The sequence below is a fragment of the Chaetura pelagica genome, unplaced genomic scaffold (genome assembly GCF_000747805.2).
Source record: "Chaetura pelagica isolate M959 unplaced genomic scaffold, ChaPel_1.0 scaffold55, whole genome shotgun sequence".
Lineage (NCBI taxonomy): Eukaryota > Metazoa > Chordata > Aves > Apodiformes > Apodidae > Chaetura > Chaetura pelagica.
In genome coordinates, this window is record NW_009953571.1 from 2947786 (window position 1) to 2974392 (window position 26607).

Sequence of the window (26607 nt, forward strand, 5' to 3'; positions counted from 1 at the left end):
AAAGACTTGCAGGGTCATATATGAATAACCAAGTTCTCATAAAAGACAGTAAAGTGAGCTCCAGTAATTGCAGTAAAAACAGAGTACTGCACTTCACTGTGCCAAAGGGTTGGCATTTCCCAGTACCGTGATCAACTGGAAACTGGTCGAGGTGGTTTGCTTTTGTTTTCTGCCTCTTTTCCACGAATGGCAGCCACGTAAGAGAATAGACACAGCACGGAGTAGCAGATCTCATGAGCCTAAAAGAATTTAGAAATGAGATAATGAAATTCCAATGATTCAGTGTTTTACAAAATCCACTGTGCATTTGCACTTTGCTGCATGTCTTCCTTCACGGGACAACTACTCTGGATATAGACAAAATCAAGAAAAAATGTCCCATACTACCTTATAACTGAGATGCATAGAGAAGAAAAGCCTTATAACAAATAAAAAAAAACCTTTGGGATAAAAACATTAGTTGTTTGATGATTCTAATTTTTAGGAACAATATGATAAGCTGGAAAGTTTGCCAGTTGGCTCCAAAAAAAACCATCCTACATATTTGGTTTTGGGCTGTTGTATGAAGTTACAAAAATTTTCTGGGAGGAACTGATAAAAGGACAAAAACTAAAAACTCAACACTGTACCTTAACTCATGAGATAGTGGGATCCTTATTCAACACTGTCTTTTTATGCTCAAAGGTACAAGGACTGCTAATCCTTGTAATTTTTAACCAATCTTAGCAAATCAAGCTTGCCTTTTTTCAATTAAAAAACACTCCACACAACCCAACATTGCATGTTTTATATGAAAAATACTAAGCAATTTTGTCACTACCTTAAAGCAGAGGATTTCACATAGCATTAGCAAGATTTACAATTATTGCTTTTAACTGATTATGTGTGCTATTATTTAACAGAAAATCCTCTTTTGGGATGTGACTGGCAACACAATTCAGTGAAGGTAAGACTTTGACTTAGTTTATTTCCTAGGTCTAATACTGGCTATTCTGGCAATCTTAAAAATTCTTGTCCTGTAAACTGACATTTATCATCTTTGTAAAGGTAATAATAATAACATGGTTTGTTGTATTATAGTACAAACTAAAACAGTTGTGTAAAATATAATTAATTTTCAGTAAACTGGATTTTCTTACTAAAAGATACAGCTATCTTAAAATAAATACATTCTGAGCATTTTGTTTCTAAAACATTTCTTATTTCTTCAGTATTTTTTCTCTCTTCTTGAATGACTGAGATTTCATTACACTGCACTTCAGGAAAAAAATAACTGAATAAATTTCAGTACTGATGATAATCACTGGTTTCTATTTCTTCCTCATAAGTGCATATAAGCCTGATCATTGAACTATTATTATGTGTAAAAGTGCTAAGTACCATTATCAACTGCTAGTGTTCAAATAATGTTATAAAAACTGAACACTAAACCACAGCAGTAACTCACCTATATATGGCAGAAAACAATAAAAATATTGCTCTCTTGTGTCTCACTGCTCACTTCCATGAGGAAATGGGAATTCTTAGTAAACTCAGTTAGAAATCATGTTATGCTCAGGAACTAGTCTCCCTTGCTATCTGTTCTGTGTACTAAGGATTGTGTTCTGCGCTATCTTAAATTTAACAGTTTCACTAGGTCTTTATATGCTAAAGTTCATGCCAGATCAGCTACCTTGCATCTTTATCTTAACAAGAGACCATACTTTCTGCACTGTCTGTGCAACCATCACCACCAAGTTTTGTTGTCTTCCTTTAAGGAAAACTATCACAACAGAGCAGCTGGTGTTTCACGGCAGTATTAGCATTGCAAATCCTGCCATCTCCATGTAATTCTGCTCACAATATGAAAATGCAAAGATACATCCTCTAAAGAGCTACCAGAAGGCATCACAGTTGACTCACCATTGGTGTCTTGTACTTGTGGCTCACCACTTCTTTAGTTTCAGGAACTAAAACCGGACGGGCAAGAGACAAAACAAAAAGTTCAAAAAACGAGAGGAAAAGGGGAAAGAAATAGCACAATGTTCCCATAGGAAAGGGAAGGGATGCACACAGACAGCAGGTGCAGGTACAGAGCACCTCACTATCCCTCACTTCTAGATACTCTTGCTTCATTTATATTACACACGTCCTTGAAGACACTGGTAATGTCAGCATAAATTACTCAGGTTGACAAAAATATTTCACTGCCTGTTTGGAAAACCACAGATGTTTGATGGTCCTTAGAGACTCTGGCTTTTCTCACACTACTTATTCCTGCTAGACAGCAAAATTAATGACAAAATATGCCTCATGTCTACTTTGATAAAATACATACTAACAGTTCCATTGGAATTTATCAGTATGCAGTTCCCAAAGATTTTATCCTTTTGATTTTTGAATCCTTCTCTGTTGAAAAGCAGATCTCTGAAGAAATGTTGGATGTTCTGTAGTAAATTAGTGAAATCCAGAAAAAAAAGGAACTAAGAGAGAAAATTTTCTAAACTGGAAGACTGTTTCCCAGTTCTGTTTCAGGAGTTTCTCTTGACATTCTTCCTCCTGTCTAGGATGTGTGTGATGGTGTTTACTTGACATACTCACTGACAGTGTTCATTGCTTTTGAACAAGTTGTCTTAAAATAAATACTAATTTCATTGCACATATTCTTAAAATACCAAGCTTGTTGATTTCTAGAAGATTTTTCATATAAAGAGGATTAGGGCACTGAAAAAAAAATTATCCAGAAAATTTCATCTTGCTCCTTTGCTCTGCCTCAATCTAACAGAAAGGAAACAGTCATAATATAGCTAAAGAAAAATTGCCTTTTGTTCTTATTGTGGAATACATAAAATACAAGCTGTAACCATCCCTTTAGTGTGCACTGCATCTGAACTGTGCCTTTGACTCACACTTGGTCTAAAATATTGTTGTGAACAGATGCCATGGGAAACCAGGAAAGAACAAGGACCACAGTAAGAACATACAAATGGCAAATTAAAAATGTTAAGATCAGTGGAATACCAAGACCAACTCTGAATACTTCCCTTCCAGAATAGCTGAAATTTGCCATGGAATTTCTGTGTCACAACAAAAACATTTAGTAGAAGCAATACAGAAATAATGCAAAACCAAATCATACAAGGTTCATAGAGGAAGGGGAAATGTTTTATTACACGTAGTACTAGTGACAAGAAAAGAAAGAGAGGCAGATGAGGTCAGTATGAATAGCTAGGAAAAGTCCACAACAAACCTATCCATGCAGATGTCATCCTTTTCAACTATGATAAGACATAGCTAAATGCTGGAGAGGAGGACAGATCACACTCTAAGGGGCCAAAAGTAGGCAGTGCAGACTGGGTTTGAGAAAGTACTCTAAATATAAACCAGTGCCTGCTAATTCTCATATATCATGGTATTGTCATTCTTGAAAAAAATCTAGTGAGAAGTAAAGGATTGTAAAAAGTAATGTAATATTTTAATGTTTCAATTCTCTCTTTTCTTGGAGTTAGCAGTTAGATTAAAGATGAAGAAACAGGGGAGTGCACACCCAGGCTGCACTGCCCCAGTGATACCCATAACTAGAGCTGGAGAGATAAGAAGGTGCACATCCAAGCTACCTTACCCGTTGGCACCAGATGTTCCAAATTACCTCCATGTCACCAGGGGATAAAGGTGGGAGTGAGGCTGGTGCACAGCCAAATAGGGTAGGACTTTTACAGCTGTGTCTCACAGCCCACTGGATAACATACAACAGTTCACATACTCTTCAAAAAGCAGGAAGGGAAAGCTGTAAGGACCTTGTGCCATGAGGGGAGGAGAGAAGGGAAGCTGTAAAGTCCTGTATCATAACTGAGAACAGGAAGAGAGGGAACAGGAGAGCACCTAGGCAAGATACTGTATCCCCACTTCACAGTCAGTAAATTGCCTTGTCTTTAAGTAAAGTACTTCTTCACAGTCTTTCCAATAGGGAAAATTCTCATGAGTGGACTGAGGAATAGTAAGAAGGGTGAGTTTGGATTTACACTCAAATAAAAGTCAAAGTACTAACTCTGCAGAATACTAAGAAAAAAGAAGGATTAAAAGAAAAAATAAAAAGAAGAAAAAAAAGTCCCAAGCCTCAAATTAAGAGATTATCAGAAGCAGTTTTCTTCCAACAATAAAAGTTATTCCTGAGGGTGTTGAACTAAGTGGAAGAAGGGAGTAAATTATTAAGCACCACCTTGCAGCCTTTGCTCCTGTGAATGAAAATATGGTGCTAGCATAGAATGAGTTAAGGGGACATCACTTTACCTGCTGGAGAAAGAAGGTTTTCATAGCAGCGGCGGTGAAGGGGCCACAAGAAAGTAAAGCACAAGTACACAGCAGTAACTCAAATTCCAGAGGGAAGAGCCTTACATTTCCTCACTTGCTTAAATCTCCCCTTCCATTTGTGGACAATTCCTGAACTTCTGCTTGCATCCTGCTCTGAAATCACAATTCCAACTTTCACGCTGCCATCTAAACCCAGCATTAACACAAACAGACCTTTAATTTCCTGCTGCAATAGCAGTAAACTTGGAGCACTCCTGCTTGGCAAAATTAAAAATAAATCTTGCATTAAAGTATTTCCCATCAGGCTGGAGTATCCATGCTTAACAGTCCCTACCTTTCTAAGAGGAAACAGTACTTCAGTATACTCCTACTACAATGCATCTGATTGCAAGGTTCATAATGCTTAACACAGCTAAATAGCTTCATTCTTAGAAGTCCACCCGAGGTTTTGCTGAATGCTGTTAGCTTATTAACAATGTTAGTTCCTCTTGAATAGGACAGACTGGCATATCTTCTCATCTTTATAACCATTAAAAGAGCAGCTCTGAGGCAGTCTCTCATCTCTGCACAAGAAGAAAGGTTAGCTCCCCTGCAACATCTTTCTTCCTTTCTCTTTATTAGCTGGATGGACAAATTGTACATCTCATTTGGTACATTTAAATCGGTTCTTATCTGTGACCCCTGTTTTGGGAGAGGTTATTTTTAGTTTAATTTCTCAGTTTTTGTTTGTAGTGTCCAACTCCCAGTTTATTTTTAATTACATCTTGAAATTGCCCTTTCATAAGCTCCATATCACAATTCTAGCTTTTGCAATAAGTCCTTGATTACAAAATTTTTGGTAAAAAAAACCCAATTCTTACAGTTACTACAATCATTGTTTAGGTGCTAAATGCTGTATTACAGTCATCAATAGACATTGACTGGAAATAATTAAGTCAAATTGTCTTTCTTCTTGTGCAATATAAATAAACTATTAAAAGAAATACTTTGACTTAAAACCTCTCAAAAAATAATTTGAAAACTCATGATCCAAGTAATTTTCTTCAAGTTCAAGATTCAGAAGCTGAAAAGTAGAATTCTTTAAGCTAATTTTATGGCTTCTGAACTCTAATATTTGTAAAACTCATCAATAGTCTTTTACAGCCTTAGGCAATTTCTGTAAGTAGATGGTGCCCATCAGGGTTGAAAACGTGGTATCAGACAAATAGGCAACCATAAAGTGAAGATAACTTCTGAACATCTAAACTACTTGAGGTTTTTTCAGGTTTAAATACACTGATTTGGGCATTTGAACCATGAACAATATTTTTAGAAAACAGGAAAAAATTGTTCATAATTTCAAATCCCAAACTTCAGGGAGATTAATTTATTTATGGCAAACAATAAGCTAACTGCAATAGTCAGAAAGGCTTTATCATTTTAATAACTTTAACTTTGTATTGCTGAAAGGAGACAACACATTATTATGGACAAAGACATTCATGTCAACAATGTCATATTCATTGTCTTTTAATTCAAAGAGAGAATCCCTCAGCTAGAACATTCCATTCACAGCACCAAAGAACAATGACAGTCTTGGACCACTGATTTAGATTTTCGTTAACCAAAATATGGATGCTGATCTGCTATGGAAAGATTGTTGTAAATTTTATCTTGCTTTTAAATGTTCTGTACAGACACTTAAGACCTAGACAGATGTCTCACAGACAGGTGGAAGAATAAACCAATACAGGTTTGGGGACTATTCCAAGAGAAGTTTGTGAATCACTCTCTCAGAGGGCTTCATCTGAAGTCACAATTGTGACTGAAGTCACAATTTATTTCCAGACACTAGCTCAGTACAGTGTCACTGTCAAAAACAGTGTATAGTAATCCAGATTTTTCCCCAAACTAGACTGTAGGCAGATATGTAACAGCAATAACTGATCAAATTAGCAATTTTCCCCAAACTAGACTGTAGGCAGATTATATGTAACAGCAATAACTGATCAAATTAGCACAAATTCTCTATTCTCCTTAACCTTTACTTTTCCACTCTTTGCCACAGTCACACTCTGAAATATATCCCACAGGATAAATAAACCTGACAAAACACTATCTGCTCCATACAACAAAAATGAAATTCCACATAGAGCAAAGAGGGAACTTTGCAATTAATGGTAGTTCTTTGGAATGAAAGCATAGTGTGTTGAGAAAGATCAGCTATAAGTCCTGCTTAAAAATGTGGTTTCTCAGATGAAAAAAGGAACATACCAAAGAAAATTCCTACATACGTCCAAGTTTAACTATTGTTTTGTTTGCTTCAGAAGGCTCAGAACATGCCTATTAACAAAAAGCACCCAGGCCACAAATCTTAATATGATGAAAATTACTGTGTAAATTTTTATGTTAAGTCACCCATCTCTCAGTTAGGCAACTTAACATGTGGAATCTACATTTCTCTCCCATCTTTGAAACTGCAGTGCAACTCTCAGTGTGAAGACTGGAAATTTGAGTTACTGCCATGTGAGTACAGACCTAATATCAAAATAATGTAATTACCAAATTCCTCCAGGACAAAGACTCCTCGCACAGTATTGCACTTTTTAATGTGATTCAGCTCTATGAAAACCTATAAAAAAGAGGAGGAAAAGTAACATAAAATTAGTCAGGTTTGTTTTAAAATAATACCCAAAATTAAACAAAAACATCATCACAGCAGATACAACCTGAAGTGTTGTAGCATACACTACCAGTTCATTTACAGTTTAATGTACGAATAAAGGTGAAAGAAGTATTCAAAAGACAAACTTGCCACAATGCTAGAAATTAACAAATAACTTAAAAGTGCTAAGAAGCGAAGACAGCAGAAGATGAAGTACCTTCCGCTCCTTGCAGGAGGAGAAAGCATGGAAGAGAAACGAAGGAGTTAGTAACTCTGACAAATCCAACATTGCTACCCCTTCAGGCACTCAAATGAGTTATTGCAAAAAGAATACCAACACACCTGAAATACAACAGAAGAGGGGGACGAGAAAAAAGCTGGCTCCCAAATTTGGCAGGATTTGTAGCCTCTGATCCATCCCAGTAAGTGTCTGCCCCTCCATGCATCCTCCTCCAGCACAGAGGGCAGGTAAGGGGCACTATACTTCCCACCCTGACACTGATCCTCCTAACCTATCTAGTAGTCAAATTTAATCCAGTGAGGAACCACTAATCTTCCTTCTCTCTGACAACCTTGCCATTTAAGAATTTACTACAGTTAATGATATATCATTTGCTTACTGACTCTTGGAACTGTGTCCTTTAAGAGTCAGTTCCAGTTTTCTGCTTTAAGCAGGATGGGACAGTTTGGACCCTTCTCTATTGTTCGGTCACTTCCCATATGGCTGCTGTCAGACTAGAAGTCACTTAAAAAACCAAACTGCTTTAAATTTATGGTTTACATCCATGAACACCAACAGACAAAACAGCAGAACTACATGACTGGGTTTTTCAGTCCAGAACCTAGGTGCCAAGATTGCATGAATAAACAAGTTTGTTCAATACCCAATCTATTTCAAGATATAAAACAGTCCTTTGAAAATGCACATCTCCAAAAGGGTCAGAGTCAGTACACAGACATAAGAAGCCATAGAAAGTCCTATAAGAAATCAATTCCATATTCTAATATACTTGCTTTTTCAAGGCAAGGCAAACAGAGTAATGTTGCTCTAACATTCAGAGTAAGTCCAATACCTTAGAAAGACCCTCACAGGACTGTATTATAATACTCCAGATTGGTACTTTCAGTTCCTATACACTTACAACAACATGATCTTGAGACCTATCTTAAAAAACTTAATTGTCTTGGAAAGAAGGAAAAGGAAAACACTGCATCCCTCTTGAATCCAGTACCAGCAACCCATGTAATCACAGATGCGCTACCCAAGAAAGGCAAAGGAAGTCAACACCAGAAATTGTGTTGTTTTTAAGAAACAGGCTTGTCTGTATCAATAGAGATGAGTAAATGCACTGTGCATCTGAGAGAAGTCAGTTTGATTTTAAAGTTAAAAGGGTTTTATTATTTTATTTTCTTTTTGTAACAGAGAACTAACAAACAGACCCAGGGTGTTTTTGCTCAGTATGAAACCCTAAACTTCCACTTACTTCATCAGAAAATCTGAAGCTTACTTTCTGCTTACATTCAAGCACTCGAGGGAAAGGAGACTTAATGCCACTGGTTTTGTTTGCCTGGTTTTGCACATGATCTGTATCAGTTTAGTTGGTAAAAAAAATTATTTTTTTGAGGAAAAGTTAGAGTACACAAGTCAATAACAGAACACTTTTTTTATTGCACTTGTTTTTTTCTGTAATATATTCTGTGAAAAGTTTTTTTATAGTAGTCTATAGCACAAAATTCAGAAAATAAAAAGACTCTGGCAAAACACTGTTTTTTTAATCTGGTAACTGTAAAGCTGCCTAGAAGACTTGACTGCCCCAGGTGCTCATGATCTGAGTATAAAGTTAAGGAGTGCTGCATTTCTACAAAAGTTAGGAGCAAGATGTGATAAACTCAATAAATTCTCAATTGCAGTAAGTTATCCATTTTCAGAAGGCATAAGAGTTGGTGGGCAGTTTCTTACTGCATTTTTCAAGGGACAGAGATGCTCTCCTCTCAATCAGAAAACAGGAAAGGAAAATAACAGTTACTTACCCTAGGGAAACTGTGGTTCTTCAAGACAGAGCATTCAGTGTGGATCCTACTGCAGATGGGCATGTGCCTGCTGCATTTTATTAAACTTCCATCTATTTTTCACACAGATTAATTCACAACAGGGACAAAGTTACTGAGTCCCAATATTGTAACACAATTTGTAGGTGTCAACTCAGAATAATCTGCCCATGCCACAGGTACACTTGATTCCTCCCTATTCCAGAGGACTTCCTCTCACCTGCTAGGCACAGACAGACTTAGACATTTTTTCTTCTCAAACTTACATGTGCTGCCAGCATGGTGAGACAATTTGTGAACACTGAAGACAACTATCACGTGTCAATAATAGGCTGACCCACCATGCACCTGAGACATTTCCTGAGGAATTCACAAGGCAGTAAGAAAGTATACACACTGCAAATCAGCAAATCAAGAGCCTTCAAAAATAGTTTCATGAAAGCAAGCACCACTGTAACACCAAAGCAGTATGTTCAGTCTTCTCAGGTAGGACAGAATAGAGACTCTTTATCTTCTTTCTTTCTTTTTTTTTTTTTTTTTAAATGGAAACCCCTCTTCCTGTGTTCTAAATTATTTCTGTGACATCCAACGAAGCAGAGCAACATAAATCCCTTCTTTTAGTAAGCTGCATTGCTGAAAAGAATACTTGGGAAGAGGGCCAAGAGCAAGGGCTAGATGTGGAGTAAGGAGAGGAAGATTAAGAGAAAGTTGTGCCTGATGAGGTCCTGTAGAAATTTGTTGGTCAGAGTCCCCATCCAAACCCAAAAGAAACAAAAGAAACCTTTTTCAAAACAGAGAAATGGCTGTAGGATCCTGGTTTTAATCATGCTTATATACATACTCTGAAATAACTGCTTTAGGGAGCTATTCATATAATTTATATGAAAATAGGACAGTTCAATTCACCTAGACCATTTTTTAAAAAAGCAGATTGACGAGTGTTGGAATAAGAATGCAAACATCCTTTAGCTTCACAGAGTATGAAATTGGAGGTTTTGGGGTTTTTTTTATATGGTGCAACTATGAAGTATCCTTTACATAACTGCTACAGTTGTCCATTCCATACAGGCCCTCAAATGGCAGACTTTTCATATTGGTCTAGACACTTAATTTTTTTAAGGAAAATAAGGATATGACTTAGGTCTACTAAATGGCACTGCATGCCCTTGCCAGCTGGCAGTGTAAATCCAACAGACCAAGATTAAACACACTGAATAAAGGAAGTCTATTTTCCAGAACTGTACATGTTTCAATATTCATCTTAAGTAATAGAAACTCATCTGCTGCCGACACATTGGAAAGGTGATGAAGAGGAGATATAATCAGTCTTTCAAGTGGGGGAAGCAGCTGCCATGCTTCCTGGGTCTGACCTGCACAGACCATTTTCTAGAAAAGACAGTAATTTTCATTACAGACAGCACATTAGAACACCCTGGTCTGTAGGGAAGGATGTTGTAAAGACAGTACTCTAGGAAAGTTGGTGGTAGCACAGGACTCTGTATTTGTGGTACGAAATTCAACTGGTAATGGTTTTGAAAGTGGTATAATACCAACAGTACTGGGTTTTTCTAAGGTTTCTTTCAGAATGTTGTTCCAGTCTTTTGGGGAAAAAAAAAACAACCTTTGAATTTAAGGACATGTTCCAGGATTTGGATTTTTTCTTCTGGACAGAAGCATGTGTGGTCACTGTGTGCTTAACACTGAGTGTTTTGTCTTGTTAAGATGCCTGTTACACTTAAGAAACCATGATGATGAAGCTACCTTCTTATGTATCTTTTCTCCCTGCAAATGCATATATGCCTGGCTGTTGGTTTATGAAATAGTCACCTCCACAGACTGTTCAAGAGATGAGCAGTTTGAGCTCAAGGTAATTTTTAACTTCTGGCAGAAGAAAAAAGAGAAGCAAGCACAACATTCTCTATGGTGTGTTCTCATCTATAATGATACCAAGCTGTTGTCAGGGTTTAATTTTCAAAGGCTTTAGACCTGCCATTTCCAATAACTGAAAATTCATTCTGTACTATCAGTGAGTTCTTCTTGGAGTTCTTCATACTTCGGCACATCCAATAAAAAGTTAAAATCTAAGTCAGGTAGACTGTTCCATCACAGAGTAGGTTTGAAATACTACAGCAGGTCAGCCGTAGTCCGCGTTCTACTCTGGTAATAAACAGGAAGAAAACTGAAGGAACTTCACAAGTCTTCACTCCTTATACTGGCACATACAAACAAAGAGGCTCGTGGTGCTGCTGTGACCTTGGGAGAAGTACTAAAGATTCTGAGTATGTGTGTTTGAGATGCACGTGCACTTCCCGTGGGATCTACACTGATTATCCTCAAAGAAGAACAAAGCTTGTGTGGGGAGAAAAGTCTAGTCAGGAGGAAAAGGAAAAACACTCCACAGAAGACTGACAGAAGCTTTTCTTTCTCTCCACCTCTCACGCACACACACACACACTCTTGCTCTCCCCTAAAAAATGATTCTACTGTCTAGCATAGCATGCATTTAATAGCATATGCAAAACAAAAAAACACAAAGCAAAATAAAAAACAAGAATCAAAGGAAGCAACAGAAACAACATCCAGAGAAAGGAAGAAATGACAAATCTAGTTGTGTTTCCTCTATGCCCACATGATCATCTATTGGGAAGGAAAAAAAGAATATTTTTTCTTATTTTTGTGAATTACAGCAAGAGCCACTTTCCTATTTTATTCTCAAATTTTAAAAGAAGACAGATTAAATATGATGCAGAAGGTTGCCCTCTGCACCTGCAATATTCCAACACTGTATCTTCAAGGTCACCTGCTTACGCCAGCAGGATATGTTCACAGCGTGACGCATTAGGGCAGTTTAGATCACTACTGATCACTTCTCTGTCCCTTAATATACTGCCTACCTTTTTTTTTTTTGCTTAGACAATTCAGACCACCAGAAACAAGAAGTTAAAACCTGTATCAGTGTTCTTCCTCAGTTCATTATAGTTTTCCTGAGTATATTTAATTTCAGTATATTTTTACACATACACACATATATATAGATGCTTGTATGTAAATATACAAAAGCTTTTTTAACCATTATGCTATCCCTCATCCTTCTTAAAATTCTGGGAAGAGGAAACACATACACAGGCATGCTGCAAGAAGCTTCATGCTCACAGTTTTCTCATAGATTTGTCTCATACCTGACTGTGCATAAACTTCAGGTTGATTCCTTCCAGTGTGACCTGAAGAAGACCTCCTTCTCCGGTTTTCATGTCCTGCACAGGGAACTCACCACCCAACTCAGGGCCTGTGATATGTTAATTAAAAAAAAAATAAAAATCCATCCAGAGAAAAAAATAACCAGAGAAAGGACAGAAAGCAGACAACCAAGCCATGACATGTGGAAAGGAAATATCAAAAAAATAAAAACATCATCTCCATTTGATGTGCATAGCAAGAGGACATTACTAAGAACAGTAGGAAGCATTTCAGTAGAGTCCACTCACAGCCTTCTGAGAACCACAATAATAGATGACAATCTATGCATTTTCATCTAGTTTCTTTTGCATCATTCAGTTCAGCTAGACAATGCTTTCTTACAATGATTTTTTTTAAATTTTAATTTATGCAGAACCACTGAACTCCAAAGAATGACTTTTAAACAGTTTAATACTACATTAATCTGGTCCAACCTTTCTAGGTACTACTACAGTTTATATGAGATGACTCAGCACCCTGTCAAGCTGAGACTTAAAACTGTCCACTGTGGGGGAATCTACCACTTCCCTTGGGAGACTATTCCAGTGCTGAATTGTCCTCATGGTGAAAAATTTGCCTCTTGTGTCCAATTGGAATATCCTCAGGAGCAAATTTTGCCCATTACCCCTTGTCTTTTCCATGTGACTCCTTTTAAGTAGGGAGTCTCCATCTTCTTGGTAGTCACCCTGTAAGTACTGGAACATGGTAATAAGGTCTCCCTGAAGCCTTCTTTTCTCAAGGCTGAACAAACCCAGTTTTCTCAGCCTCTCCTCATATGGCAGGTTCTCCAGTCCTCTGATCATCCTTCTGGCCCTTCTCTGGACCCTCTCCAGCCTGCCTGCCCTAGTCTTTTCTATTTATCATTTTACTGGCAGATACTCCTCCTTACATGTATCACTTCTTTATAGGGGTGTTTTGGTTTTGTTTGTATTTAGAGTGAGGTATTTTGCTACAAGCTAATGATAGCATTAAGTCTGCTATGTACACACAGATGTGCAAAGCTACCCTACGATTTCCAAGTGAAAGGAGATTATGTTCAAATGAGTTATTAATTAAAAAAAGTTGATTACAAATTATACAACAAAGGTTCCTAACAAGCAAGATCTTTTACCTGGTTTAATGCTTTGCTGTCTTGCTGCTGCTCGCTCCATACTGTCTTTGACACAGTAGTATAATTCCCGACACTAACAAGTAAGAGTAACACAATGTTATTTTTCCAAATTAGTAAGGGAAAAGAACAGCAAGATTCTAAGAATCTGCAAAAATTTGTTGCCTAACAACAAAAAAACCAACACAAGTTCACAGCTAATTACTATGAAGTACAAATTTATATTTGTTTTGCAAGTTGACAGAGAAATGATTTCAGGTAATTTCATAGCACAAGTTAGTGAAGAGTCCATGGCTTGGCATGAGCAATCTAACCAATCTAACCAATTTTATTCAGTTTCCTATTGTAGAAAAATCCTTGAAACAATATCACAATCCCTCCTCTTCTTTTGGCTTCTTACAATCGACATTACTGGTCAGGCTCATATGAACATTTTCTTACTCATAGCAATTTCCTTATGCTACATTCTTCTCTCCAATCTTCCTCCAACTCACCTCTCTAATACCAAACAACATTAAGCCATCATCTCAGAGTCAAATTTAAGAAAATTTTCTCTCTGAAGCCCAGGATACATGCAATTAGTTTTCCAAGTAACTTCTGCAGTGTTCTACTTTCATCTTCCATGCCTTTGTACTCACACCTGCACTATGATGGCATGGTCTATGAAAAATTAATTATTTTAAGTCTAATCCCTTTATATACATCTCAAAGACAATAACCTTTCAATGTATTACTTGCATTTACAAATGTTTACATTTTGTTCACTAGTCACTGGAGTTCTAAGAGTTACTGGAGTTTTGCTAGTAGGTTTAAGCTATTTCTTTACATTTGCATAAGGAGAGGAAAAGGACTTTCATATTACTGAATTCATTAAATGAAAATCAAACAAAGGTAAAAAATTTTCTTCATGGCCCTATTTTGTCAGTTTGGGTTTGCCATTAAAAATGACACAATTAACTCAATTACTAAGACATTGTTTTATTTAGCTTTTTCATAGAATCATAGAATCATAGAATCTTAGGGGCTGGAAGGGACCTCGAGAGATCATCCAGTCCAACCCCCCTGCCAGAGCAGGGTCACCTACAGCACATCACACAGGAACTCATCCAGGTGGGTTTTGAATGTCTCCAGTGAGGGAGACTCCACAACCTCTTTGGGCAGTCTGTTCCAGTGCTCTGTCACTCTCACAGTAAAAAAATTTTTTCGGATATTCACCTTGAACCTCCTATGCTCCAATTTACACCCATTACCCCTTGTCCTATCACTGGTCATCACTGAGAAAAGCCTAACCCCATCTCCCTGACACTCACCCCTTACATATTTGTAAACATTGATGAGGTCACCCCTCAGTCTCCTTTTCTCCAAGCTAAAGAGACCCAGCTCCCTCAGCCTTTCCTCATAAGGGAGATTTCTCCATGAAGCTACCACAGTATTTTTACTACTTTTATAAGCCTGCAAACTCAAACAATATTTAGTAATACTGATGGTTTCCTTCTAGCTAAAAAAGTAAAAGCCACACATTTAATTCCTTGAACTACATCCTGCTGTACTACTGACTTTGGGTAAATGACAAGGCATAATGCCAACTTCTGGCATGGGGCAAGATTTTTTGATTAACATGGAATAGGATACACCAAGGATTTTTTTTTGTTCCCTGTGTTTTTCCCTCAGTATTGCGTGTATTAAACAAGATGCCTACCTTCTTTGTGTAGAACTTGTTCAGCTGTGTCTCCTGACCATTCCTCCTCCAGAGGCACAGCACTTTTGTTTTGGGACAGTAAGTCATGTTGATGAGCTTCTCATACCACCACCGTTCATACACTGTTCCAATGCTGCTTCTCAACACGATGCAATCATCACATACCTGGGAGCACAACATATTACATAAGATTTCCAGGATTATTTCTTGAATGCTACTAGTTGCATTAATATCATTTTCCCCTCTACCTCCATGAAAAATATGTCTCCAGTTGTGTCTGTCCCAGCATGCACTACAAAAGTCTGCTTCTTGATGTGGCGGCTGCCGCTGGGTCTCACAGGGAGTTCCCGTCCATTCTAGAGGGAAAAAAAACAACCATGAAATCATTCATGAACTTTGAAACCAACCTCTCCTGATCTATTGAAAGACAAGTCCATTAGGTGACACTAAAAGCACTGTCAACAAATGAAAGGAAAAAATAAGTATGTTTGACACAGCTGATGGGAGGCAATTTTGGACAAAGCCTTCAGCAAAATACCCTAGTAAGTTTAGTTGCAACAAGTCTGACAAGTTTAGTTGCAACAAGCGTGACTATGAGTTATCACATCATGCAACAACATTCACACTGGTACCGTACTCAGTATGGGATAATGAGGTGTCTGGGTTCCAGCAACATTGCAGTAAACGGGTCTGCTTTTTCCCAACTAATTGTAGGATAATTCTCTGTCTTTCTGGGCATAAAACAAAGCTCCAAATGTAAAAGTGCTTTGAAAAAATTTGCTTTCAAAGAGCTTAACTTGCATCCACCCTGGTAACACTTGGGTTAAAAGCTGACTAGCTGTACTGTTAACCTATATTCTTAATGAGCATTACAGGATGTGAGGTTTATTCTGCATGGCAGCCAACAGTGGGAACAGTTTTGTATAGAAACTGATTGCTACAAGTCTTATAATGACCTGGAAACTGATGGAAAACTAAGCACTTGTTACACTCATAGTAAAAATAAAGATTCCCACCCACAAAAGAGATATTAAGACAACATTAGGGTTGCATAGAACTGTGGTGCTGAAGTGTCATGTTTATATATATTTGTATTGCAGTTTTAATTGATAAATGCATAACATTATAATACTATAAACAGGCTCATACAATGTCTTTATACATACGAAGGCAGTATTTAGTAATTAAATACTTTCAATAATTTAAAATTAGTGTTGGAGAGCATTTCTAGAAGAATTTCCAGGTATTTTTTTCTTCCACTGTAGCTCCTACTGATACATCACTCAGCACTATTTTACTTACCAGATTGGCAAGCTTGTCTAGAATATCATTTATTTGCTGGCTGTGCACCAACCCAATATGAGATTTTCCCATCAGGCGCCGCACCTTTTTCCTAATATCATTCTTGTTCACCTAGAAAGCAAATATAGACATTTATTTACTCTTCTCTGCTCAGGAGCAGCAGTGCCTATCTCCCCAGATCAACATACCTTGGTTTCCATTGCTAGGACAGCAAAACAACCAATCTCTAGCTCAGTCATGCTAGAGTCCTTTAGCCCTGAAGTACAAGCAGAAGCTGCACATACAATGTTTTCCCCAGCTACTGCACAAAGATACTGTGCACAACAGATTTCCTGCATACTCTTGCACAACAAGGCAGCAATTCTGCTGCCATCCACTAACTACTAGCATCAAAAACCTCAGTTCTTGATGTTGCCACTTATGTGATGGGTCTCATCTATCATATCAAGCTCCATAGATAATCTCATCTATCTCCACCTCTTCCTCTGCAAGGACTTGAAGATTTAGTCAACTGTGGATCCCTCAATAAAAGAAATATTAACACAGAGGCATGATATATTTCAGATTTCTCATGCTTTCACAACCTGTTTCTTGATGACTAGGTCAGGGCTCTAGCAAACACTTCCAGAGAGTCCTCATGGAGCAGCAGGTTCCTCCCAAAGATGAGCTAAAGGTATCATTAAAAAAATGTCTATTTTAAATGACAATGTATATGCCTACCCATGGCACAGAATTGTGTAAACTCAGAGAAGATACCTCAAGGAATCTCCAGGTACTGCAGCAATTTTTTCATTAAGATCAGGAGATGTTTTATAACATTTTTTTTTTACTTCACTGTTCTGAGCTCTATGAACGGAGATGTATGGTTTCAAGACAGCACCAACCAGAAATACACTCCTGAAATCTAAGCAGTGATCTATTAAAAAGCAAAAGAAGTCACCTTTATCATAAGCATATAAGCAATCATGTTATGCAGCAGTGTAGCCAACAAGCGGTCCTCATCATCCTCCAAACGCTTCCGATCGTGTTCCCCCAGGGAAAGATACCTGCAGGAAGAGCTACATCTGAAGCAGGCTCATAGGCACTCACTCTTCATTCAGTTCACTAGAGCATTGGCAGAGGACAGAGCACTATTTGTAAAGGGTTTGGCAGATACAGCCTCCAAAAACACTAAGCCAGTAATACACTGTGATCGCTAATGAAACATTTCCATTCATTATTAACTAGTTGGAATAAATAACATCTGCTCAGTGGGAAAGTTGACAGTGCTTACCCAGTTCCTCTTTTCTGCAGTCACAACTCCATGACAATTATAACTGCCAGAAGAGGAATGTACTACTCAGTACAAAAGCTACTTGGCTTTAGAGCTTAAATGCAGTTGCAAGGCAGAAGGGAACTGATAAGGGAAGAGGACAGGCACTCTCTTTTTCCAGTAAGGTACAGGAAAAAGAGAAACAGTTTTCAAACAAGCACAACACAAACCAGTTCTTATTTTGGCTACCAGATCCCATGTCACATGACAGCAGGTGGTACCACTGCAGGTGGCAGAGTGAGAATGATCAGATATTAACAGAGCCAGGGGAAAAAAAACAAACCGGTAGTGAAGACTGACATCTCAGAAGCAGAGCTTTAAGCAACCACACAGATTATTTCTAGACAGTGGCTCCCTCATGGATTTTTTGCTTGTTTCTTTTAACTACAAGCTGTAAAGTAAGGACACCTATCATGAGTAGGCTCAAAATGCAGTTTCTGAATATGTTTAATTCTTTCACTTTACATCAACACACTGATATCTTCCTTTATTTGAGAATAGAGTCATCTTGCCACAGACATTTCCTGCTTTACTACTGATCTAGTCTATTCCATCTATTCATACTGTGATTACACTTACGTTACCTGGAAATACCACCTCTCCAGAAGAGTTAAAAAAATATATGTCAGAAGTTAAGATAGTATTTCAGTATCAGGAGATACTGGCCAGCACAGAGACAAAAGGCTCCCTCTGGAACCATCAGGCATAGTAACAAAGTGACAATAGCATGTTCAGCAGATTTTAAAATTATTTTTCTTTTTTGCTATTTCAGCCCCAAGCAAAACAATGAGGAGGCAAAGGTGAACTCAAGAACTTTACCTGTCAATCATCTCCTGAGGTCCCTGGTCCATCCCCATTCCTTCTCTCTCTAACATCACAGCATCCAGAAAAGCATCTTCCCAAAACTGCATCTGGTCCCACAAAGTTGAACGCTCTTTGCCTATGCAATGTATACAAAATTTAGTACAGTCAAATACTTTTAAGATTAATTCCTGTTCCTTCCCACTCCTTGAAAATACCATAAACCAACACACAATTAAAAAACACAAGCAATATTACAACTGAGGAGAAGCGTAAAAGAAAAGACTTATCTCTCATTCTCATTCTTTTCAAACCCTTTCATCTCTATTCTTTCAGGAGTACATCTTTTCTGGATAATGTTAGCACAGCCCAAAAGAGGCACGAAAATCTCACACAAACACAGATCACGACAAACACAAAGAGAAGTGGAAAGATAAGGTCATTACTCATAGAGAAGGTTTCCATTGCAGCATCCTCTAACTGGTCCCAGACAGATCCTTTATCCCTACCTGCACCATTCCAAGCAGGTAGGAACGATAAATGGAAAGGAGGAAAAACACAGGAAGAGAGAGCTCTTGATTAACAGCAAATCCAGATGAAATACATTTCTAAAAAGCCAATATACACCTAATTCAAGGATACACTTGAAGGCCATTAGTGCTCTGAGTTTAGTATTCCTCTGTTCAGTGACTTAAGATGAAGGACCTTTTTTCAAGATCAGTGATATATTTTAAACTTCTATCCATAGCTTTAGTACATTCTTTCTCCCCTTTTTCCAACAGTTTAAGGAACGAATATTCAAGAACAGCAGGAGACTTGGACAAGCTGTATTTTATGCAAACTTCACCACTCACACCCATCTCCTCTTACTTAATCCCCCAAGCAAATTGGTGCTTTTACTCTGAATGGTCTGATGTGCTCCCCTATTCTACTGTTTAAAAACAATCTCTGGGAATGAAAAAGTTCCAGTCTGCCCCAGACATGACTTCACCTGAACTCCAGTCTAAATGATCCCTTCCCAACCAAAAAATAAAAGTTTACCCAGAAGTCCTTCATAGAGATAGACACGTTGGTTCCCATCTTCTGGACCTCTCCCTGGAGTACTGCCTTTGCTGTCCTTCACAGTCTGCTTCAGGTTGTGAGACTTTGCCTGAAAATAATACAAGGAGCGTCAGACAATTTAACACTGCACAGGGCTGCTTCTTGCAGTCCACTGTTGTGCTAAACTGGTGCAGTTTGCAAGGTATCCTTCACAGATGCTTCTCCATCAAACTTTCACAAAACAAATACATCACCCTGTCTGAAGAGCAAGGTAATACACCTAGAAGTCCAGAGCTGGACCAAGAAAAACAGAGACAGAAAAATTATGAAACAGAGGAAGCAAAATGCTTTCCCTGAAGGAAAATTAAGGCAAAATAAAATTGCAAATCCCAAACTAAAGGAAAGAACAGATAAACCTCTTCTGTCATCTCCCCTATTATATGCTTATGCAGCAAGTTTGCCCAAATTCTGATAACCAATCTTTTCCACTGTTTAGGAAGTAGCTGAAAAGTACTGGTATTGTATAGATCATGAGGAATGGAGGAAGAAATATGCAACCTCCTCAGGACTACACAGAAAATGAGTATTCACAAGCAGGACATGATTACCTGAGCTCTCTCCCACATTCAGACTGGTAAATAAAAGAAAAACCTGAACAATCATAAAGGTTTGATGTTAAGCAAATGATTATATGTCATCTGGTCTGAAGAACTGTGTGCTGGGACTATCAGCCAGCAGAAATGTGATAATAAAGGTTGCCCATCTATTTTCCTACCACAAGGTAAACTATGGTGTGGTAAATCTCATCTGTTGTATATCATGTACACCCATCATCTTCATTCTAAATCTGTTGCAAGGGTTCTTAAAATTTTATTTAGTTTCATTCATTACGTAGAAAAATGGAGAAAACTAAGTTTAAAAAAAAAAGTCTAATTCTTCAGTAACTGAGAAGACAACCTCTTGCAGCTAAACAAGCACACATGGTTACATCATTTTCATTATTTTAGAATAAATCTGCAAAGAAGCACAATGATTTTTTGGTCACCTAATATTAGAAGTAGAAACCCTGTAAAGGCTTTTACAATCTTATCAGGATTATAAAATAATGAATACAGAGACCAGTCTTCAGGCACTGCAGGTTGTTTTCATATTTCGCTGACAGTTTGATTCAGCCAAGTGGAGTATATAATTATTTTCTTGGTAAGATTTATATTAGAGGTTATACTTTAAGAAAAACAAAATTAATGAGAAAGAGTTCTCAGATCATTTGAGTTTTACTGCATACAGATCTTCTAACTAGGAAAATATGACTACACTTAAAATAGGATTCAAGTAATGCTTTAGAAAAAAAACACAACAAAACAGAATGCTGCTAAACCTCCAGTGGGTCATCCCATTCCTGGATCAAACAGCTGCTCCTAAGAAACAGTGGAATCCACTTCTCTTAGGTAAGGTCAAACCATGCTCATCGATGTTGTTTTGCCCCTGAAGGGCAATTAAATGCCAATTTGGTTGAGAGAAATATTAAATGAGAGGGAATCAAATATTGCTAGAAACCATAACATGGTGCAAGATGTGAATTTACTGTTCTCCAAGAACCATGTACTGAAGCAGAAATGAAGAAGGGTATGTGGATCCATACAAAATTACATCTTTCATATTTTAATATTATAAGTCATTGCTGATTAACCCTCAGTATAGGATCAGAAAGCCTCTCCCACACAAACATTAACATTGAAATTATTACACTACAAGATTACATTTTGAAAAGAAAAGAAAAATACAAAAGGGAAGTCTGCAATGCCCTTACAAAAATAGAGCTAGTAGCAGAGTTTGTCTCAATTTCACTGTCTGACACAGTGCCTCTGGATCCTGTCAGATTGCCACCATTTTCCATACTTGGGCCATCACCAGCATTGCTACTCAGGTCACTGTCTGCTCCTAATGTCTCTCCAGAACTGTTACTAACCTGTAGAGAGAAATACAGCAGTTACCTTCAACAAATAAAGGAAGTTGTAAAATGTTTCTTCTTAAGGCAAAAAGTAAAGCAGTAATACTCAAGGCTACATCTGCCTTTTTTCCTTCAGTGACAGAATCTTATCAAATCCTACCTTTAGAAAAGTATCAAAAGAGACACAAAAGCCCTTCAGAAAAATCACAGAACTGTTTAGGGTTGAAGAGATCTGTTAATGTCATCCACAGATGAGTCCTCCTGCTCAAGCAGGGTAAAATAGAGTATGTTGCTGAGGATCATGTCCATTCAGGTTATAGACATCTTCACAGATGGAGAATCCACAACCTCTCTGGGCAACCTGCTCCAAGGTTTGAACACCTTCAAACTAAAAAAATGTTTTCTTGTGTTCAGATAGAATTTCCTGTGCTTTAATTTTTGTGTTGGCTGCCTCTTGTCCTGCCAGAGGGTACCACTGAGTTTAGTCTGGCTCCCTTGTCTTCATTCCCTCCCATCAGTTATTGATAACTGTTGATAAAATACCCCCTGAGCTTTCTCTTCTCCAGGCTGAAGAGTCCCAGCTCTCTCAGCCTCTACTCTCACAGGAGATGCTTCAGTCCCTTAATTGTCTCTCTGGCCCTAAGCTGGACTCACTCCAAGAAGTCTTTATTCTTCTACTGGGGAGTCCAGAACTGGACATAATACTCCAGATGCAGCCTCACCAGTGCTGAGTAAAGCAGAAGCACCTCCCTCTACCTGCTGACAACGCCCTCCTTAATACAAGCCAGAATACCATTGACTTTTCTGCCACAACAGTGCATTGCTGGCTCATGGTCAGCTTGTTGTCCACCAGGACCCCTGGTTCTTCCCAACAAAGCTGCTTGCCAGCCAGTCAGACCCCAGTGTATACTGGTGCCTGAGATTACTCCTCCCCAAATGTAGGACTTGGCATTTTCCCCTTGTTGAACTTCATAGATCCTTCTCTGCCCAGTTCTCTAGACTGTTGAGGTGAATGGTGGCACAACCACCTGGTGTGTTGGTCACTACTCCCAGTTTTGTATCATCTGCAAAATCACTCTGTACCATCATGTAGGTCATCAGTGAAGATGCTGAAAGTTCTTGGCCCCAGTACTGACCACCAGGGTACACCACTAGTGACTTGCCTCCTGCTAGTCTTTGTGCCACTGATTACAACCTTCTGGGCCCAGTTATTCAGCCAGTTTTCAGTCCACATCTCTGCCCACTTACCCAACTCATTCTGTGTCAGCTTATCTATGTTACAGGAGACAGTGTCAAAAGCTTTACAGAAGTTGAGATAAGCAACATCTGCTGCTCTCCCCTTATCCACCAAGCTAGCAATCTCATGGTAAAAGTCCATCAGATTGGATAATCATGCTTTCCCCTTTGTAAATCCATGATGACTAGTCTCATTCACCTTCTTGGCCTTCATGTATTTGGAAATGTTTTCCAGGAAGATTTTCTTCATCACCTTACCAAAGGACAGAGGTGAGACTGGCCAACCTGTATTTCCTCAGGTCTTCCTTCTTGCTCTTCTTGAATATAAGAGTGGCATTTGCTGTCTTCCAAACTTCAGGAACGTCTCCTAATCAACATGACTGTCCAGATACACTCAAGAGTGGGCTCACAATGCCATCAGCCAGCTTCCTCAGCACCTGTGGCTGAACTCCTCAGGAACTGTGGATATACATATATCTAGTTTGTAGAAGCCCTCTCTAGCCTGATCATCTGCAACCAAGGATAAGTCTTCCTTGTTCCACAATTTTCCTCTGGTCTCCAAGGTTTTCTGAAGGTCAATTTTACATAAAAGACTAGTTTTGCAAGAAAAGGCTGAGGCAAAGAATGCCCCAAATACCTCAGTCTTCTCCATCCATCCTACTTTGAAGTAGGCCCATGATTTCTCTAGTCCCTTCTCTTGCTGCTTATGTACTGTAGAATCTTTTTCCTGTTTTAATACACATTCCTTTCCAGCTTCAACTCCAGGTCCATATTGGCTTTCCTAACCCTATCCCTGAAAGATAAAATGCATACTCCTCCTGGATCACCTGCAACTGCATCCACTATCATATACTTCCTTTCTATATCTCACTTCAGTTAGGAGCTCTTTGCTTATCCATGCAGGCCTCCTGCTGCCTTTGCTTGGTTTCCTACTTGTCAGGATGGACATTTCTTGAGTTTGGAGGACATACTTGAATACCAACAAGCTCTTTTAGAGCCCTCTTCTATCTGGAGCAGTATTCCATAAAATACATTGCTGTAATATATATTTCTGGGTCCACTAGTGAAAGACAATCAGAGTATTGTTGCAGGGTGAGAAACGACCATGAAAAGCCACATATTCACAGGTATGCTGCAGTTTAGAGATAAGAAAAAACAACAACAAAAAGGCAAGTTCCTTGGGTTTTAACCCTAGAATAAGCCACATCAAATAACATGTGGAATGGAGAAGGCTCATTCTTTTTTTTTTTTTACTGAATGGGGTTTTAACCCTAGAATAAGCCACATCAAATAACATGTGGAATGGAGAAGGCTCATTCTTTTTTTTTTTTACTGAATGAATTCCTGCTACCTTTTTCCTCTAAGCTTTATAGTTGGTTGGAAAGCAAGCATATATATTTTGGTATGACTGAAGTGCTTTAAGGTAATAAATCAGGAAGTTTATTCTTGCTTTAAATGCATCAAGCTATCTGCCTTTTTTTCTCTCAGGTTACATTTTTGAACTTCTATTCTTTATAGATGGTTTATACACGACTAAAGCATATTTAGAAAATTACTGCAATCCACCAGTTCCATAAATACACCAGCATGTAGTAATATTTAACAGGAATAAGCACCATATATGAAGGATGCAATCTGCTAATGAAGTACAATGTATGTTCTGTCTGACACATAACCTTGCAAATTTCTCAGAGGCTCTGGAGAGAGAAGCCATAGAAATACATTATGCATGCATACCAGCAAGCAGTCACACCACAAAATGTAGGCATGAAATGTCCTCCCTCACTTTAGCAAGCAGTGAAACACAAGATTTCAGTCTGGGCATATCCTACCACTGTGCTGACTTCAGAATCCTGGCTTGTACTTCGGACCATAACTGCTGGTGCTCCACTGGGAAGAGAGTCAAAATCACTCTTCTGCAATCAAAACATAAAAAAGGACAGGAAAAAAATTCAAATTGTTTTTCATCATCAGGAGAGAACATCACTTCCCATTCCTTTGAGGTCTTGAATCACACACCTTACACTTAGTTGGTTTATTTAGGCAGCCAAACAGAAACTACTGCCTGCATGTCAAAAAGATCATGGGGTCACACAATTAAGGAATCCACTAAGATCAGTTCCCTGCAGGAAGGGGGGCAAGAAATTTTACTGAATTAGCCTTTCACAAGAATGCTCAAACCCTAAAACTCTTCCCACCATTAAGCAGTGAACAGAAGAATGCTCTCTCTTACCGTAGAAACAAAGCAAGCACGGGAACCACTGACCTGAGAACCTGAGGCCAAACTGAGGCCACTGTCTGCACTGATTTGGGATTTTTTCTCATCCGTTTCTCCCAAATCAAAGTGTTTCACACCTTCTGGCCCTGAACAAGGGAAAAAGTAAATAATTACTGTTGTATCAAGAAAAAACACGGCGGCAGAAAAACAGATAACAGACTGAAACCAGGAAAAGTATCAAGAAAATAAATTTGCTTTCTCATTCCTTTGATTTTTGTTATTCCTTGATACTGTGAACAAGGTCAGCAGGACACACCTGCTATTCTTCAAAAGCTAGTCAGAATTTCAAATACTCCAAAGGCACAGTCCAGAAGTGACTAAACAGTAACTTTTTTAGCCATTTAAGAGAGAAAAGAGAGAGAAAAGAGGACAGACAAAGGTGAAGTAGCTTCCAGTTACCATAGCACATGCAGAGCAGTTGCCATTCAACTCTAGGAAGCCACTTCCATTATTCTTGGTAAAAAAAGGATGCTTATTTATTTAAGGTCAGAATCCATTTTTTAACAGTTAATTTGCTCAAATTCTTGGACTGAGTTTGTTAGGTTGCCTGTAGCAACTATCTAAGCAAACAGGCAACACGTGAGAACATAAACAGCAACAACTGGTGCTATACCAGTAAGAATTTTAGGGAACAAGCTTGTATGATGCTGTACTTCACAACATTCTGCAGTTACATTAACAAATGGCTCTCCAGAGTTGGCAATCACATAGGTAAGTAGCAACAGAAGGAATCAGCAAGCCTTGAGTCATGCATTCATTAATCCACCAATCCAAAAACAGGGGGGGAAAAAAAGCTGTAAAGAACTTTATGTTCAATCTCTCATGCAGTTCTAGAATCATATCATCTATTGTTCTCTGATGGGGTGGCAGAAAGAAAAGAGAATGATGGAGAGGCAGAGCCTGAAAAGATATTTGGATAAGCAGTGAACAAGGTAAATAACAAGACATGTTATAGACTGTACATAGAATGTCACTGCTCTCAGAAAGAGGGAGAGTCTGAATGCAACACTTCTGCCATATCCATATCTGCCAACTATTTAGTAAAGGAAGACAGCTGGAATATTTGTATTATATACCCATGACTATATCCAATATCTACAAGCAAACAATGCCACTCTCTTATAACCACTGATCACAACAACCTGGGAAATACGGAAGTTTGTATTATATGTAAATCCTAGAGAGGGTAAGACAGTGAAAAAGAAAGAAAAAGGAAAGGGAGGAAAGAAAGAGAAAGATAATATACAAAGATTTGTGTGAGTGAGTTTGAGATGGTATGTAAACTCATGAATAGCAAAGCCATAAGCGGGCTGTGCAGAACATACCAGCTTACTACTTAAGACTAATTCTCTATGTGAAGTGTTTTACAGGGTGTTCTTCATCTGTTACAGCATTCTGCCTCTAAACCCATAAACCTTTCTTGCTGTAAATCAAATAATTAAAGATTCTAGCAAAGAGAAAGCATAAACAAAATTTACCAAAAAAAAATAATCAAAAGATATCCTAAGAATTTGGAATCTTATTTTCCATGGAAACATACACTGCTGTTTTCTAAAGCTCCATTTCCACTCATTAAAATGGCCATTATTTCTAGTTCTGAGTAACAATGCAGCAAAATGTTTTATATCTCATTACTACAGCAAGAATACTAAACTTCAG

General features: G+C 38.2%; 1 protein-coding gene across 8 annotated transcripts in view; it reads right to left on the reverse strand.

Annotated features, from left to right (window-relative positions):
- Nucleotides 1-2: 2 nt before the first annotated feature.
- MADD (MAP-kinase activating death domain) overlaps nt 3-26607 on the reverse strand; it is a 59430-nt gene continuing 32825 nt past the window's right edge. For 4 of the 8 annotated variants that reach the window (XM_009999534.1, XM_009999533.1, XM_009999531.1 and 1 more), the window contains 14 exons: nt 24937-25034; nt 24503-24586; nt 21294-21452; nt 19484-19592; nt 18461-18581; nt 17270-17375; nt 16330-16440; nt 15276-15383; nt 15028-15192; nt 13332-13404; nt 12163-12269; nt 6832-6901; nt 1903-1949; nt 3-239 (listed from right to left, as the gene is read on the reverse strand). In XM_009999534.1, coding sequence (XP_009997836.1) covers nt 132-239; nt 1903-1949; nt 6832-6901; nt 12163-12269; nt 13332-13404; nt 15028-15192; nt 15276-15383; nt 16330-16440; nt 17270-17375; nt 18461-18581; nt 19484-19592; nt 21294-21452; nt 24503-24586; nt 24937-25034 — 1466 coding nt within the window. In that variant the 3' untranslated portion in view covers nt 3-131. Of the gene's footprint in view, nt 240-1902; nt 1950-6831; nt 6902-12162; nt 12270-13331; nt 13405-15027; nt 15193-15275; nt 15384-16329; nt 16441-17269; nt 17376-18460; nt 18582-18888; nt 18952-19483; nt 19593-21293; nt 21453-24502; nt 24587-24936; nt 25035-26607 lie in introns of all 8 variants that reach the window. The other 4 variants (XM_009999535.1, XM_009999532.1, XM_009999529.1 and 1 more) reach the window with 3 other exon arrangements.